The following is a 15,437-nucleotide window of genomic DNA, read 5'->3' as shown; positions in this document are numbered from 1 at the left end:
TTTGGTCCATTTGACTGGACCTGACGACAACGTCGGCCGTTGTGCCGCACTCGTCGTCTCGCCCGCGGTCGCTACCGCCGCGCCTGCGCCTTCGGTTGCTGCGACGCCCGTGTCGTCGTATGTTGACCCGGCGCCATCGGTCCGTCTGGTAGGACCTGACGCGAACGTCGGCGCTCGTGTCGCATTGTCGACACGCATGCGGCTGTGGCCGCGGCGCCAGTGCCTCCAGTTGCTGTGACGCTCGCATCGCCGTGCGTCGACATGACGCCTCCGCCTCGAGTGCTCGGCCTCGACGATGACGCCGATGACCCCGTCGTGCTTGTGACTTCGTCCACGGTACACGACGTGATGCCAGCGTCACTGGTCGTGGTGCCGCCCGTGTCGTCACATGGCAACGTGGCGCCTCTGCTTCGCTTCTGCGCGCCCATTGCCGCGGCCAATGCTCGAGCTGCGCCCCGCCGCGCACCACTTTTCTATGCATGGTTGCGTGCATGGGGGCAGTGGGTCTACGCCTTGTGGGTCGGCTTCGTTTTGTCGTTCTGCAGCAAGCATGGATAGCTCTGCCGTGATGCAGGGTTGTCCCACGTCCACCAAGGCGGTGCTACCCAGTGCGTGAACCGTCTCGCCCGCCGGCGACAATCAACTTGTGCATGACGCCGATCTTTATAAAGGTGTCTCTGCATCAACGCCCCGGCGGGTGGATCCAACAAGTGCGGACGACGTGCCAACGCCCGGTTGCCTCGGGCCAGGTACAACGACGAGTGCTCTTGCGGCGTCGGTCATCAAGTGCCCTTTGGTCGCTGCGGTACCGTCGAGCTTGCCTGTTGCTCAAGTCGTCGCCGGTAGTGTGGTTGCGCCAACGACGTTCCACGCAGGTGCGTATGTGCCCAAGCGTGATGCCCCGTGGTGCCGCCCGAACCATCGGAGCCCGAGCCTTTCAGGCGTCGCGCGTGTTGCCAGCAAAGGCGGCAGAGGAGGTTGATTACCTTGCCTGCCATGGGATGTGGCGAGGCGGTGCCCCAGTGATAGGTGATCTGCGTCGTTGTCGACTGCGTGGCGACGGTGTGCGCGTCGCTTGACTGACAGTAGTAGTAGAAAGGAGCCAAGCTGGGGACGTAGCGCGGCATCTTCGTCGCCGCTACGGCCCTTCGGAGCCGCCATCATCGGCCTTGGCGTTTGTTGCGACGTGACAGCTGCGTGCGACCGTGATGGTGCTTGTCGTTTGACGCCGTGCTGTTGACAGACGTCGCTGCAACGACGCTTGGTGGCGGCGGTACACCGTCTTGGAGCGATTTTTGCCGTGCCACTCGCTTCGATGTCGGTCTTGCGCGTCAATATGTAGTGCCAGCCCGGGTGGCGACGGTTGATGTCATCGAAGCGTTGGTGTCTTAGCGGGGAACGACAGGATGTCGTTGCCGTCGCCGCATCGAAGCACCAGGTTCGAAGCGAGAGACGACCGGGACGCTGCTACTGTCGTTGCACCGAAGCGTCGGTGTCATAGTGGGAGGCGACCGGAACGCTGCTGCCGTCGTTGGAGCGGAGCATCGGTGCCGAGGTGCAAGACGACTGAGACGCTGCTGCTTTCGTTGCGTCGTTCTCGTAGCGAGAGGCGACCTGCTGTCATCGTTAGAGCGGAGCGTCCGTATCGAAGTGCGAGACGACCGAGACGCTGCTGCTGTCGTGGAGTCGAAGCCCCGTTGTCAAGGTTTCGATGGGAACGCTGCTGCCGTCGTTGGAGCATAACATCTGTGTCGTAGCGGGGGGACGGACAACAGGACGCCGTTGCCATCGCCGCATAAAAGCATCGATGTCGAAGCGAGAGACAACCGGAGCGCTACTGGTGTCGATGAATTCAGGCGTCGGTGTCGTAGCGGGGGCCGACCGGACGTCGCCGCATGGAAGCACCGGTGTCGAGTCGGATTGGGACTGCGGTCCCCGTTCGACGCGGTTATCGAGAGTGGCTCAGCACGCGCGGCCCCCAGATAGAGTGATGCTTGAGGTACTAGGTCGAGGAAGGTGTTGATGTCGGGGCGGTGGTGGACACGCGGCGTGACGTGCTTCGTGAGCACTTCGACGTTGCTGTCGAGTGGTGTGGCCTGTTGCTGCCCATCGCTGTCCGTACTGGTGTCGTTCGGTGGTTGGCTGAAGGAGCGCCGCCGAGAGTGTCTTGCGCCATGTGGCCGGCCGGCTGCAGTTGACGTCAACTTGGCCAGACACCAGACGCCGTTGCTGACGGATTTCGTGTGGACTGGGCGTCCGATACGCCGAGTGGTGAGAATTTGTAGCCCCCCGTTGACGTCGATGTCGAGGCCGGGCTATGCTTCGTGGGTGATCGCAAAGCGAGGTGGCGTGGCCAGAATCCCTGGGCAGAAGTCGGAGCCTCCATGCAATGGCTGGTCGACGTCGAGTTGCAGCACTGTGAGTTTCACGGCGAGCCGTCGCGTCGGAGCATCGCGGTCAAGCCTGAGACGGGTCGCTCGACGCGCGTGTGCCGAGGCATTGGATGTTTTTTTCCGATCTGGCTAGGACGGTGTGTACGCCGTGTCGTTGCCACTGTGGTGGAGGTAGCCGTTGTGGGGGTAAGTCGATAAGCGGGCGCTGCGATTGCGCGGCTTGACCCGGTTGCAAGGTCACCGCACCGGTGTCCGGCGGGTGCGGTGGCGCGCGTGCACACGTAGGATCTTCAGTTGGTACCGCCTGTGCATCGAGCGCGATCTCCGTGAGGGGCGCGCGTGCTTTGATGCTGCTGGGGCCGATGCTGCGAAAGCGCTGCTCCGACGGGCATATTGTTGGCTGAAAATCGGTGCGCTGGTGCCTGGCAGGCGTTACGTGATCCTGCTGTGAAGTCGCCGCGCCGGCATCCGGAGGGTGCGGCGGCGGGTCGCCGCATCGGAGCATCGGAGCCGTCACAGCCGACGACGGCTCGCTGATGCCACAAGCCGCATCGGAGCGCCGGTGTCGACGCTAGAGACGACTGCCGCCGTTGGAGTGGAGTGTCGGTGTTGAAGCACAAGACGATCGGGACGCTGCTGCCGTCGTTGGAGCGGAGCTTCAGTGTTGGGGAGCAAGGGACCTGAATGTTGCTGCCGGCTTGGAGTCGGACCGCCGGTGTCGCAGCACGAGACGACCGAGACGCTGCTGCTGTCGTTGCGTCGGACCGTCGGTGTCGTAGCGAAGAACGACGGGGACGCTGCTGCCGTCGATGAAGCGGCGCGTCGGTGCCGAAGCAAGAAACGCCCTGAACGTTACTGCCGTCATTGAGTAGGATCGCCGGTGTCAAAGTACGAGACGACCGAGATGCTGCTGCAATCGTTGGAGCGGGGCGTCGGTGTCATAGCGAAAAGCGACAGAAACGCTGCTGCCGTCGTTGAATTGACGCGCCGGTGTCGTAGCGAGAGACGATCGGAACGCTGTCGCCGTCGTTGAATCGAGACGCCGGTGTCGTAGCGAAGAACGACCGGGACGCCGCTGCCGTCTTTGCGTCGGATCGCCGGCGTCGTAGCGAAGAATTATCGTTCCACGTGGGGCCATTTGGGTCCGAGCGTGATGCCGTCGCAGTGCCGCGCCAGCCACCGGACCCCGAGCCATTTGCTCGTGCGTCCCATTCGCCGACTCCAGCCTCTACGATCGCTTCGTTGGCTGGTGCTGCTACTCCAGCGGTCCCTCGTGTTGGACCTGATGGAAGCCGCGGCGAGGTTGACGTGATCGCCGATGCTCAAGCCGACGTTGTGTGTGCACCGTCGCTCGTGCTCAAGGTTGCCGTCGCGCCTGCCATTGCAAGCCCCGCCTCTCCAAGCGCTGCAGCGCCCCAAGTGTCAAGGGGTGTAGTCGCGCCCGGCCTTAGCGCGGCTACCTATCATTTGCAACGTGTCGCGTCGATGCCCGTGGATCGCAGCTTCAAGATGCCCATGACGACCGCCGACGAGGTGCTCCACCACGTCGCTGGTCGTGGGCCGCTGTACCACGATGTCGCTGATGCGACCAACCAGTGCGTTCAAGATTCCCAGCAGTGGTGCGTGGATGACCCACATTTGCACCCGCGCTTTGCTTCGGACGATCAGCTCTGCCTCGATGCTCGAGCTGCGCCAACCAACTTTGATCAAGTGACGCACATGGCCATGACCAACGATTTCCTGTTCCACTGCTCCCCCTACCCCTCGTCAAGTGCAACGCTGCCAAGCGCCCACGCGTGGCCTGTGACGATGTGTCTCCCGAGGTCGTGTAGACCATGGTAGGAATGTTGCGACCTCGTGGCAGTCTCCAATTATGCCGAGCTCTGGCCGTCCTGTGATTGGATGACAGACTGGCCAATAGGCGCTGTTCCAATGTCTACATAGCCCAGAAGTGGCTTGTAAAAGCTCACCGTAATCAGACTTTGTTTTGCCTTTGAAGAGTGGTGCATCCTCCTCCAGTGCAGAAGCTCGTGTCGGGGGCCCTTTCAACCCCGACGGCACAACAACAACGTCTTGCAAAGATGCAGCAGTGGTTTTGACTTTTGGAGACGCAAACCCAATGCGGTAGTTAGCAATAGAGAACGGCCTCATAGCTGATTTATTAAGTGCTGCATAAATATTATTATAAATTCGCTCCATGCGACTTGGCGCAACGCAGCGGCTTCTGCATCGCTACAATATGAGTCTGTGAACCGGCGCCTTCAGGTCGACGTCTCCAGATGCTCAAACTTAAGGCTGAAACCACCGAGCGACTTCTTGATGTACGCGATGAGGTCCGGCTTCAAGGCCTCCGTTGGCGAGAAATGCGCGCGCGTGATACCATAACGCGGTTTCTTGCACGTGTTCTTCCCTGTGCAGTGCTGGTTCGAGACGTATTTGAGGCACAAAGGGACGCCGTCCTTTTTGGGCGCCAGACCCGCCGTTGACACTGGAGCGTTACCGCCCTTGTTTTTTGCTCCGGGTGTACCAGGTTTCGGCGCGACTGCCCCAGTTCCCGTGGCTTGCCCGCCGAGCGATAGGAATGACGCCATCACGGTCGCCAATTGTCGTCGGTATTCGGCCGAGAGCCGGCTATGGAGCTCGCGCGAATCGGCGTCGAAAAGATACCGCGTCCGTAGATGTAATGCCGTGGCATCGTCTCCGTACAAATCGTCGGAGATGTCCGAGTGTAGTTGCTCAAACACCGAGTTGATCCACTGGACAACGTCTGCACCCCGAAACGAGAAGCTTTCGAGCCGACAAAATGCGCAGCGTCAACCATCCTTGTTGTAGAAAAGCGACAACGAAAGGTCGACAATACATGGCGCGACTGCGGTGAGGAGGGTGGCGGTCAATGAGTAGTCTTGCATGATGCTCCCGTTGGCCTCGCCCCAGGCCGAAATCTCGTCGTAATCGCGCGGTTGGAAATGCAGTAGCGAGAGGCGTCCCGTCCCAAAATCAAAACTGAAGAGAGCTCGCAACACCGGGTACTGGAAGAAGACGAGGTTCTTGGTCTTGCGTACTCGGTGCATCAATTGCACAGGGTGAGCTCGCACGCGCGTGTTACTCGCTCGTGATCAAACAGTGGAGCCCCACCTCGATCGCATTCGGGTTGAACTCCGTTCGCGGGCGCTTGGCCGAGCCGGCTTCGCCAAGACCGGCGAGGCGGCGCGCGTGGGCGAGAGCCGAGTCCGTTCCCGCGTCAACTGCTGGGCCCACCTCGACCCCCCAAGGGCCTGTGGTCTCGTGAGAGCTGACCGCCACGCCAGAATTGCGTCTGTGGACCGGCTGGCGACGAGTCCGACGGGTGTGGCGTCCGCACCACGATGTCTCCGGACCGCTCGCCGCCGTTTTCCCAATACACGCCGCGGGGTCGCTTGAGCGGCTCCTTAGGTGTGTTGACGGGCTTGACTTCGCTTAGGCCAGACTTGGCCGACCGCCGGAACAGCACCGAAGCGTCGTCGTCGCTCAATGCGACCTCCGAGTCGCTTGACCCGGGATGGACGCTTTCGGGGCTTTCCTCGAGTTCGTCGTCGACCATGTCACCGAACTGAGGATCTTCCCAGTACTGGTCGCCCACCGAGCCATCTTCGGACGCTTTGCGTCCTTCGACAGAAAAGAAAAGGTGGTCGACCGCGTGCTGCGCCGACACCCGTGTCTTTTTGCCTGTCGCCGGCGACACCAGATCGATAGTTGCCGGCACTTCCTCGCCGTCGGGCATGATCTTCGCCAAGATGACGGCCAAGTCGCGCGACCCTTCAGCTGGGTCCTTGATGCGCTTTTCAATACGGGCGTGGGTGCGCCAAGCTCGCTTCATCAGTTTCTCGGCTTCCTCTGGCGGCGTGAGGAACACGTCAAACCCCCAGAGGAGGATCGCGATGACCGGGCTAATGCTCTCGACCGCTTCGGCTGGCACCTTCACGCGTTGGTGATCACACACCACCGTGAACATCTCGTCCTCGACATGAACCGATTGCACTTGGCCGGTAAAAGCACGACCTTCATGCGCGAGAAAGACGAACTGGCGCAGCCAGTGACCGAGAGGGGCTGTCGTCGCCTCCTTCGCCGTCACGATCTGGAGCTTGCAGTCACTCTTCGGGACCTCGAACTCCACCGCCGGAACAGCCTTCGTCGCGATCGTTGGCACTTGAGCGTCTTCTGACCGCGCGGGCCTTCGATTGCCGTGATCCGAGGGTACACTGGGCAGCGTACTTGCGTCCCAGGGACTTGCTCAGAAAGGACATCGAGGTACGTCTTGTCCTTGTACGTTGGCGGGGCCATAAGTACTGCTTGCTTAGCAGGCGTCTAAATCTAGAATGCCAGCTCTTCGACTGCTCGCCCCTACTAGTATGTGAAAAGGTCGTTTCGACTCGCTGCGCGCGCAAAACACCCGATGGTATCGACTGTGGCGCCTCGTACGCCTGTGGCATATTGACCACCACAAGGACACTATCGGTGTTTACATGGTTAGGTGCCCGTGCTCCTCACGTACTATCAGCTGGGAATAACCAACTACAGTCAAACGCTCTACCAACTGAGCCATGCTCGGATCTATCTTGCACATTCAAGAGGACTACTAGTACGCCGTTGTCGTAGGCAGCCGTCACCTGGGCGTTCATGCCGAGCCTTGCATATCTGGCCAGCATGTCACGGCAGCGCGTGTCGCGACGGCCGCGTCACTGCAATCGGTAGGTGTGATCTACTTGGCGAGCTGAAAACTCACGTTCGGTTCCTAGGTCCAGACGGCCGAGAAGCGAGAGCCGCACGTGTGGCTGTCGCATGTTCTGCTCACACCGGAAATGTGCGACGGCCCGCTTGTACCCATTCCTAAAGGGTATCGTGGCCCCATCTTCTTGTACATTATGGATCGGCTTGCTGGTAAACCGATCCATAATGTACAAGAAGATGGGGCCACGATACCCTTTAGGAATCGGCACAAGCGGGCCGTCGCACATTTCCGGTGTGAGCAGAACATGCGACAGCCACACGTGCGGCTCTCGCTTCTCGGCCGTTTGGACCTATAAAGCAATCGCTGATACCACGAGCTACGCAACCTGCGCGACGAGATTCGACACCTCAGCGCTCAGGTCGTCACCGTTCGTTGCTGCCCGTGTGGTCGTCGTCGCATGTCGATACCGCGCGACGAGCGCCGCAAAGCCATTGATCGCGGCGTAGCAAAAGGCAAAGTGAATCCTCAGCCGTCCAGTGCTGGTATCCAGATACTGCGTCGACACTTGCATTTCGTAAAGGATAGAAGCACGCACTCTTGAGTCCAGATGCTGACCAGCGCCTGGTCTCCGAACGTCGACCCCAGCTCGAGATGTCAAGCGCTCGTCAAGCCGCAGAGGTTGAGTAGCACCGTCCAAAGCATGTCATCAATGTAAGCGAGCTGCAATGGTACCGGTAAGTCGCACCAGTCTCGGCGTCGCCACGTTCTTTTGTTTCCGTTTTTACAATGGCGTGTGGCTTGCTCTGCTTGTCACTTGACAAGGCCACGACGGGCCTTCTTGCTTTCTACGCAGCGAGAGAAAAATCCCCAAGACTCGATGCCCGGTCCCAGAAAGACCGTGTGGTAGTGAAGTAGTAGATGTAGCGTCAGTTGGTGTTTGAATTCCAACGTCTTCAGCCCATCGACGAGGTGAATACCCGGTATACGGCGACCATGCACGGCGACTTTCTTGCTCGAGCAACTCCACAGTTGCGTGTTTCTATCCCAGCGGGTTGCACCATCGTGCCCCGGGGCACAAGCATATCACATTATTTTCATCGACGGGCATGGGCAACAGGCCGTCGTCGCGTCGCCCGGGCCCGACGATCGAGACGTCGACCACCGAGTCGATCACCACCGACTCGTGCGTCTCTGCGATGCCACCGGCGCGCCTCCGAGCCCTCGACCCGACCGCCATCGTCACGACCAAGAGCCTACGACCCAACATGGACGCGGCAACGCTCGACGGCAAGACGTCCATCGTACTCAAGCGCTACGGATTGGGGCGGTCCAAGCACTTGGCGCACGAAGCCAGCGTCCTCTCACGGTACATCTCTCGACGCCTCACGCGCACCTTCTCACAGATCGTGCAGGCTCGACTCGCCGTTCGTCGTGGCCGCCGTGGGCTCGCTCGGCGCGTCGACACTTGCGATCGAGTATATGGACCAAGGCAACCTCGTCACGTTCCTCGAGGGTATCGGGCACCCGCTCTCGCTGCTGTGGCCGGCGCGCGCGTACATTGCATACTGCATCACGGCCGGCGTCACGTATTTGCACGCGCAGAACGTCTCGCACCGGCGCCTGCACACGAAGCGCGTGCTCCTCAACAGCAGCATGGACGTCAAGCTCTGCGGCCTCTTTGACACGAGCGACGCGTCGCCGATCAATATGGGCCTCGACATGTGCGCACTCGGCACCATCTTTTTGGAGCTGGCGGCCTTTGCCCCGCGGGAGGCCCACCCAAAGAACGCGAGCGGCCTCAACCATGCAGAAAGCGCCAAGGCGCCCGACTGGTTTCACGCGCTGGCGTATCAGTGCACGGAAGATTCGCCAATGGCTCGACCGATGGCTAGTGACGTCCTCGCCATCCTGGCGGCGCATGGCGCTGACACGCCGCTCTTGTACGACAATCTTCACGACCACGTCCCCGTAAGAGTGACCAAGTACATGCCAATCAACCCCGTCGAGACAGCGGTAATCGATGTCGATGCTGTCGCGGCGCGCCTTCGGGACCTCCCGCCGTGGACACCGGTGGTCGTGCCGCCACAGGATCTGCCCCGGCTGGACCCATCGATGCTGCACGTCGAGCCGAAGCAAGTGGTGACAACGGTCTCGGTGGCCGAGTTTCGAGGCACGTACGACGGGGAACCTGTCGCTGTCTACCGCCTCCACAAACTCGTGACCGCCACTGAGCACGCGCTCCTCCTGGACCACGTCGGATTGCGCGCCGGGTACGTAGCAACCATGTCCGACTCGATTCGATCCCATGCGCTCCGTAGGCTACAGGCGTCGTGCGTGGAGCCGCTGCTTGGCGTCTGCGACGACGCCCACGGACTGCCGTGCATGGTGCTTCGGCGCAGTGCAATCCCGCGCCTGCCGTTGCAAGAGCTTTTGAGCACGACGCGACCGCAGACGGGCGCGTTCCTGTGGCGACACAAACTGGCGCTGGCCAGTGCGGTCGCCAAGGGCCTCGCCGAGCTCCACGCAGCGCGCGTGCTCGTGCCCAACTTGAGCTCCCGCAACGTCTTGGTGCCGGGCGATGGCCTCTTGACGGGCGACTTTGCCGACTTCAAGCTCATCGACGTCGGTGTCGCGCTCGCCCAGCGCGCGGCCGAGACGCTCACGCTTGGTACGGGCGGGTGCCGGTCGCTCGCACCCGAGGTACTCCGGGCGACCGGTCTCGAGACAAGCTACAGCGACGTGTACGCGTTTGGCGTTCTCCTCCTCGAGCTCAATACGCACCAAATCCCGTTCTACGAGATCAAGCGCGACACGGAGGCGCGGAGTGCGATTGCCAGTGGCCGGCAGCCACGCTTCACGAGCGACTGTCCTCGTTGGTACAAAGATCTCGCGCTCGCCTGCATGCACATGGATCCGTTCGCTCGCCCGTCGCTCGAGGACGTCGCAGCTTCTTTGGAAGCGCACCTGGAAGGCACGGGCCTCGACCCATTGTTGGGTACGTCTGGTCCTCGATATCAGATGTGGACTGAGCCCGAATCTAGATCGCGTCGACTTGGTGGCGTTGGACGCGACGCAACTGACCGTCGGGCGCAACATTGGCAGCGGCATCTTCTCCAATGCGTACACGGCCACGTATGCCTCGCGGTCCGTGATCGTGAAGCGCCCGAATCAGTACCGCCAGAACGGCGAGCACGACCAGCCCGCGACATTTCTCCATGAAATCACGCTGCTCGCTCGGTCCGAACATATACTTTGTCTTCGTTGAAAATGGACACATTGTCTAGGCTGCGCTGCCAGCACATTATGCCGCTGGTCGGCGTCGCCCACATCAACCTGGCGCAGCCGTCCATGGTGCTCGAGGTCATGGACGCCGGAAGCGTCCGGTCGTACATGACGCAGTTCCGCGACCCGTCGGCCTTTCCAGACGACACGCGGCTGCACATTGCGCTCGGCGCGGCCCAAGCCATCGAGTACCTCCACGAGGTCCGCGTCGTCCACTGCGACCTCAAGAGCGACAACATCTACGTCACCTCCAAGCGCCACGTCAAGCTCGGCATGCTCGCACTCGCCAAGCACTTGAACAAACGGACGAACGCGGCCACCTCGGCGACGATTGCGGGGACGCTGCTGTGGATGGCGCCCGAGATCATCCACGGCGCCTTGTACACGACAGCCTGCGACGTCTACTCGTTCGGCGTCGTTCTCACGGAGCTCGACATGCTCCAGCGGCCGTTTGCCGACACCAAACTCGGCCGGTACGCGCTGCCGCAAAAGATCGCTGCCGGTGACGTCACGCCGTCTCTGCGTCCGGCGTGCGCCGAGTGGTATCAGCACCTCGCCCGCGACTGCATGGCGTTCGAGCCGCATCTGCGCCCGACGATGTCGGAGGTCGTCGAGCAGCTTCGGCAGCAAGTCGCCCTTGACCCCAAGTTTGGGCCCGAGATTGTAGCGCCGGATGCGACGACGACGGGCGCATCGGTGCTTGACCCGGCACCGCTTTTGGCATCTTGTACGCGACGGAATTGTTTTTCGGGCCGCGTCTCATAAGGACATGTGCTTTTAGTGCCGTTGGTGGACGCCGCTGACGTCGTCGTCGACGAGTGCGTTCTCGGCAGCGGCGCGTACGGCACGGTCTCATGGGGTCAATACAAGTCGTCGCCGGTCGCCATCAAGCAGCTCCACGCTGACAATTTGCGCGATGACGCGAAACTGCGCAAGTTTATGCGCGAGCTCGAGCTGCACACCCGGTATGGCGATCGCGTGTCGATATCTTGCTTGGATACCAGTCTGCATTCCTTGTAGGTTTATGTCGCCGCACATTGTGGCCTGCATCGGCGTCTGCGACGTCGGGCCCATGCTGCTCATGGAGTATATGGAGAAGGGCGACCTCCGGCGGCACCTCGATGGCCTCCTTCACATCCCCAACCCGGTCGAAGTGCTGCCGTGGAGCACCCGCTGCGACATGGCACTCTCGCTGGCCCAAGCGATCGCACTTCTGCACGCCCACGGGGTCGTCCACCGCGACATCAAGTCGCCCAACTTGCTTTTGGACGCCAACTTGCGGCTCAAGCTCGGCGACTTTGGCGAGGCCCACGCGGTTGCCGACGACGCGCTCGACGACGTCATGGACGACATTGGCACCGTGCTGTGGATGGCGCCCGAGCTCTTTGACTGCAGCGGGCTCCGAGACACGACCAAAACCGACATTTACTCGTTTGGCGTCGTCCTCACCGAGCTCGCGACGCTGCAAAAGCCGTATGCAGCCATGGCGCTGCACCCGTATGCGATCCAGTGCCGCGTCGCACTCGGCGACCTGCGACCGGACGTCGGCGACCACGCGCCGTTGTGGTTTCAAGCGCTCGCGGCCAGCTGCTTGCAGTTTGAAGCCGATTTGCGCCCGACAGCGAGCTCGATTGCCGAGCGGTTGCGGCATCGCATGCGGGATACGTGTATGCTGCCGGATGCGCCATGTGGAGACATTGTCCTCTGCGGTTAAACGAAGTTCTTTGTAGATGGACAGAGCATGCGTCGATGATATAGATTGAAAGATAGTGTAGTGTTGTCTGTTCTTGGTCGGGTTGTAACGAAGGATACACAGGCGGACGGATCATCGTCTATCGTCGGTACCCGCGCGGTCGGGACCGAGACCGCGAGCGCGACGGCGGGCGGCGACGGCGATCTCGGCTGCGACTGCGACTGCGGCTCCGTCGGTCCATCGGGCGACGATCCATGGGCGGCGGCGGGCCGCCATATCGACTGAGCTGCGGGTCGCGGCCGCGCGACCGACTCCGCGGCCGGTCGTCCCGACGCATCGGAGGCGGCGCGTTGCTGTGGTAGGAAGACGTCGGGCCACTGCTGCGAATGACCTCGCTATGGGTACAATAGCAGGATGAGGATGACGGTAGTGGTCACAAAGATCGACGTACCGGCCAGAATACTTGAGGTTGACGGCGGCGCCACCGAGACGCGTGCCACCAATGCCGCCGCCGAGCTTGCGCGGCTTCCAGTCGCGAACCGTGCGCCCGCGCTCGACGTCGACGACGATGCGCCGGCCGTCAATCTTCTTGCCGTCCGCGTTCTTGTACGCGGCCTTCATGGCGGCCTCGTCCTGGAACTCGATGAACGCGTACCCGCGGCTCTTGCCTTCCTCGTCTTCGACCAAGCGGATCTTGTGGATCTCGCCATACCGCTCAAACTCGCGGCGCAGCTGCTTCTCCGTCGTCTCGTAGCTAATGCGGCCGACAAACAGCGTCTTGTACGCGTCGTCCGTCTTGAGCTCGACTTTGTCCGTCTCTGGGTTCCCTACGCGCATGCCACGTCAGATGCTTGCGTGCGATGGGAAAGCGCACATTGGGCCTTGCGTGCTTCGAGCTCGACGGCGTGCGCGTCCGCCTTTTCCTTGCGCAGACGAGCTTGGCGCTCGAGCGGCGTCTCCTGGACGTGGCGAACGGGCGGCTCGGTCGTTTCAAACTACGCAATCGCATCGCCATGAGCTAAGAGCGCGGCCATCCGCGACGAAACACGGGCGTACGTGGTTGGCGAGCTCGTTCAGGCCCGTGTACGGCGGCATCTTGCGCTTGACCGTCGGCGCAATGTACTCGAGCGGCGGGTTGGGCTCAAAGAGCATCTTGAGGTGGTATGGCAGGTGCGTGATGGCCGGGCCCATGCCACTGCCCGACATCTGGCCCTTGGGCGTCGCCTTGCGCACCCCGCGCATGGGCGCAGCGCCAGAGCCTTCCATTCTCGACCGTCGACTGGTGGATTTACAAACGTCCCAGCCCCTGGAATCGTGCCAACCTGTGTCAATCCATCTTGTACCATCATCCATTGTGGGAGGTTTCCATTGCGATCTTCTTGAAATGATGGTCGGCATCGGGGTCAAAAAAGTGGGTGTTTCTATCCTACATGTATGCAAAATGCAAGCGGAAACGCAATTTTCGGATATTATCCTCGGCGATGGGGGACCCACTTTGCCTTTTGCCTGCCTTTTGCCTGATGCCGCGTGACTCGTCACGTCATCACGGCGCGCCTCGACCGCGGCATTAACGCATCGACTGCTCCAGCACGAGCACGAACTGCCGCGCGCCACGAGCCCACGCGCCGCGTGTTGGAGAAGGTCCACCTCTCGCACTGTCGTCAGCAGCAGCGCGTCAGGTACGTCGTCCACGCCGCCGTCGACTTCGCTGACAAGGATGGCTCACGCGCTCTCTTGTAGGACCTTGACGCGCTCTCTTGTACTAGTAGGACCCCACGACGCGCTTGGGCGTCGGCGATAGTCAAGTTCGATGGTCGTGGGTAAAAAAATCGAACCCGGCGAAACCGCCATTTTTGGCGTTACACTTGAAGTTTGTATGCAGGATGGCGGCGGCCGATGGGCTGATGGGCTTGGGTATCCAGGTCTCAAATTTGCCGGGCCACACTGATGTCGACAGAGCTGCGACGTACGCGTAGTGGAGTGGCCCGCCCGCTGCAGCCAGCCGCGCCCCGCAAGACGGCCGAGCGAAGCGCGCCGCCGGACCAAGCGACGATGCTGGCGTTTGATGCCCTCGTCGAAAGCATCTGCGGCTGGTTCAAGGCGCTCAACGAGACGGTCCCGATTCAGGGCTTTGCTGCGCTCGTTGCGCGGCCTCGACATGCGACGACGATGACCGACCTCACAGCCGCTGAGAAGCGAGCGCTCGGTGCGCTCACCGGTCTTGCCAAGGACGACGACGACGCAACGTGGTCGTTGCCCCAAACGTTCTCGGGCGGCGGCGACAAGGAGAAGTTCACAGCGTCGTACGTCTCGATTCCACACATGTATTGTCTCATCGCGACGCCTAGGTATTACAGCGCCCGAATGCGCGTCACACGAAAAGCCGAGGCCGCAGCGAACTTGTACGTCGCTCGATCCATCGAACGACCGATTCATTGCGTCGTAGGCTCAAGGAGCAGAAAAAGGCCGCGAAGAAGGCAGCTGCGAATGCCAACACGAAGCGCAGCATCGACGAGCAGCCTGCACAGTACGAAGACACTTGACCAAGAAACAAGATGGACCGCTGCATGTGTGTAGGAATGAAGGCCCCAAGAAGGCCAAGCTAGCGGCCAACGACACGCAGCCCGAGCCGCCATTGCGAAGTCATCAAGCCGAGACACGCGACGTCCAAGTGACAACTGTCAACAACGGCGACCTACGCGACCTGCGTGATGAAGTTCGACGTATCAGCGCCCAGGTGGCAACGAACAATGAAGAGCATCACCGCCACCGCGAGTTCACCCGCAGTCTGCTCGAAGAGCTCCGTCGCCTTAGCGCTCAAGTCGCGCTCAACCATGACGCGCTTCGTCGCCTCAGTGCTCTGCTGGCGACGAGCGATGCCCGAGCCGCTGCTGCGCTCGACACGACACGCGACTTGCATCGAGCCCTCCGGCAGGGCCAGGTATTTCTGGCCCAGCATGTCACGACAGCGCGTGTCAAGACGGCCGCATCACTCCAATCGGTAGGTGTGATCTACTTGGCGAGCTGAAAACTCACGGTCGGTTCCTAGGTCCAGACGGCCGAGAAGCGAGAGCCGCACGTGTGGCTGTCGCATGTTCGGCTCACACCGGAAATGCTCGACGGGCCGCTTGTACCGATTCCGAAAGGGTATCGTGGCCCTATTTATCTCTATATATTGGATCGCTTCACCAAGAAGCCGATCCTTCATGACCCGCACGGTATCTATCCGTATCCCGTGCCGGCAGGGACCTGGGTCGACGCGTGGTGCGCGCGGGTTTACGGCGGCATCCAGCGGTGCCTTCCCGTCGCTACGTTTGCAACGAACGTCGCAACGGCCACGGGTCTCGCAACGGAAGGCGTC

At 61.4% G+C, this 15,437-nt stretch overlaps 4 protein-coding genes across 4 annotated transcripts; 1 reads left to right on the top strand and 3 right to left on the bottom strand.

Moving 5' to 3' along the window:
* Positions 1 to 4,654: 4,654 nt before the first annotated feature.
* Positions 4,655 to 5,464, bottom strand: SPRG_15271 (hypothetical protein; the record flags this gene model as incomplete). The annotated part of the gene is made up of 2 exons (XM_012354312.1): positions 4,655 to 5,160; positions 5,212 to 5,464. The coding sequence occupies 2 exons, from the start codon at positions 5,462 to 5,464 to the stop codon at positions 4,655 to 4,657; spliced, it is 759 nt and encodes a 252-aa protein (XP_012209702.1).
* A 31-nt stretch (positions 5,465 to 5,495) lies between these two features.
* SPRG_15270 (hypothetical protein) lies at positions 5,496 to 6,384 on the bottom strand (the record flags this gene model as incomplete). Its single annotated transcript, XM_012354311.1, has 2 exons — positions 5,496 to 5,685; positions 5,771 to 6,384. The coding sequence occupies 2 exons, from the start codon at positions 6,382 to 6,384 to the stop codon at positions 5,496 to 5,498; spliced, it is 804 nt and encodes a 267-aa protein (XP_012209701.1).
* A 1,823-nt stretch (positions 6,385 to 8,207) lies between these two features.
* Positions 8,208 to 12,149, top strand: SPRG_15268 (TKL protein kinase; the record flags this gene model as incomplete). The annotated part of the gene is made up of 8 exons (XM_012354310.1): positions 8,208 to 8,467; positions 8,514 to 8,948; positions 8,994 to 9,371; positions 9,420 to 10,096; positions 10,143 to 10,338; positions 10,386 to 11,110; positions 11,165 to 11,348; positions 11,404 to 12,149. The coding sequence occupies 8 exons, from the start codon at positions 8,208 to 8,210 to the stop codon at positions 12,095 to 12,097; spliced, it is 3,549 nt and encodes a 1,182-aa protein (XP_012209700.1). The 3' UTR covers positions 12,098 to 12,149.
* On the bottom strand, positions 12,092 to 13,342 carry SPRG_15267 (hypothetical protein; the record flags this gene model as incomplete). Its single annotated transcript, XM_012354309.1, has 4 exons — positions 12,092 to 12,471; positions 12,528 to 12,903; positions 12,951 to 13,071; positions 13,133 to 13,342. 4 exons carry the CDS (start codon positions 13,340 to 13,342, stop codon positions 12,216 to 12,218), a joined length of 963 nt encoding a protein of 320 aa, XP_012209699.1. The 3' UTR covers positions 12,092 to 12,215.
* Positions 13,343 to 15,437: the final 2,095 nt, after the last annotated feature.

Source organism: Saprolegnia parasitica (assembly GCF_000151545.1).
Source record: "Saprolegnia parasitica CBS 223.65 unplaced genomic scaffold supercont2.154, whole genome shotgun sequence".
Taxonomy (NCBI): Eukaryota; Oomycota; class Saprolegniomycetes; order Saprolegniales; family Saprolegniaceae; genus Saprolegnia; species Saprolegnia parasitica.
This window is presented reverse-complemented; position numbering and strand designations above follow the sequence as displayed.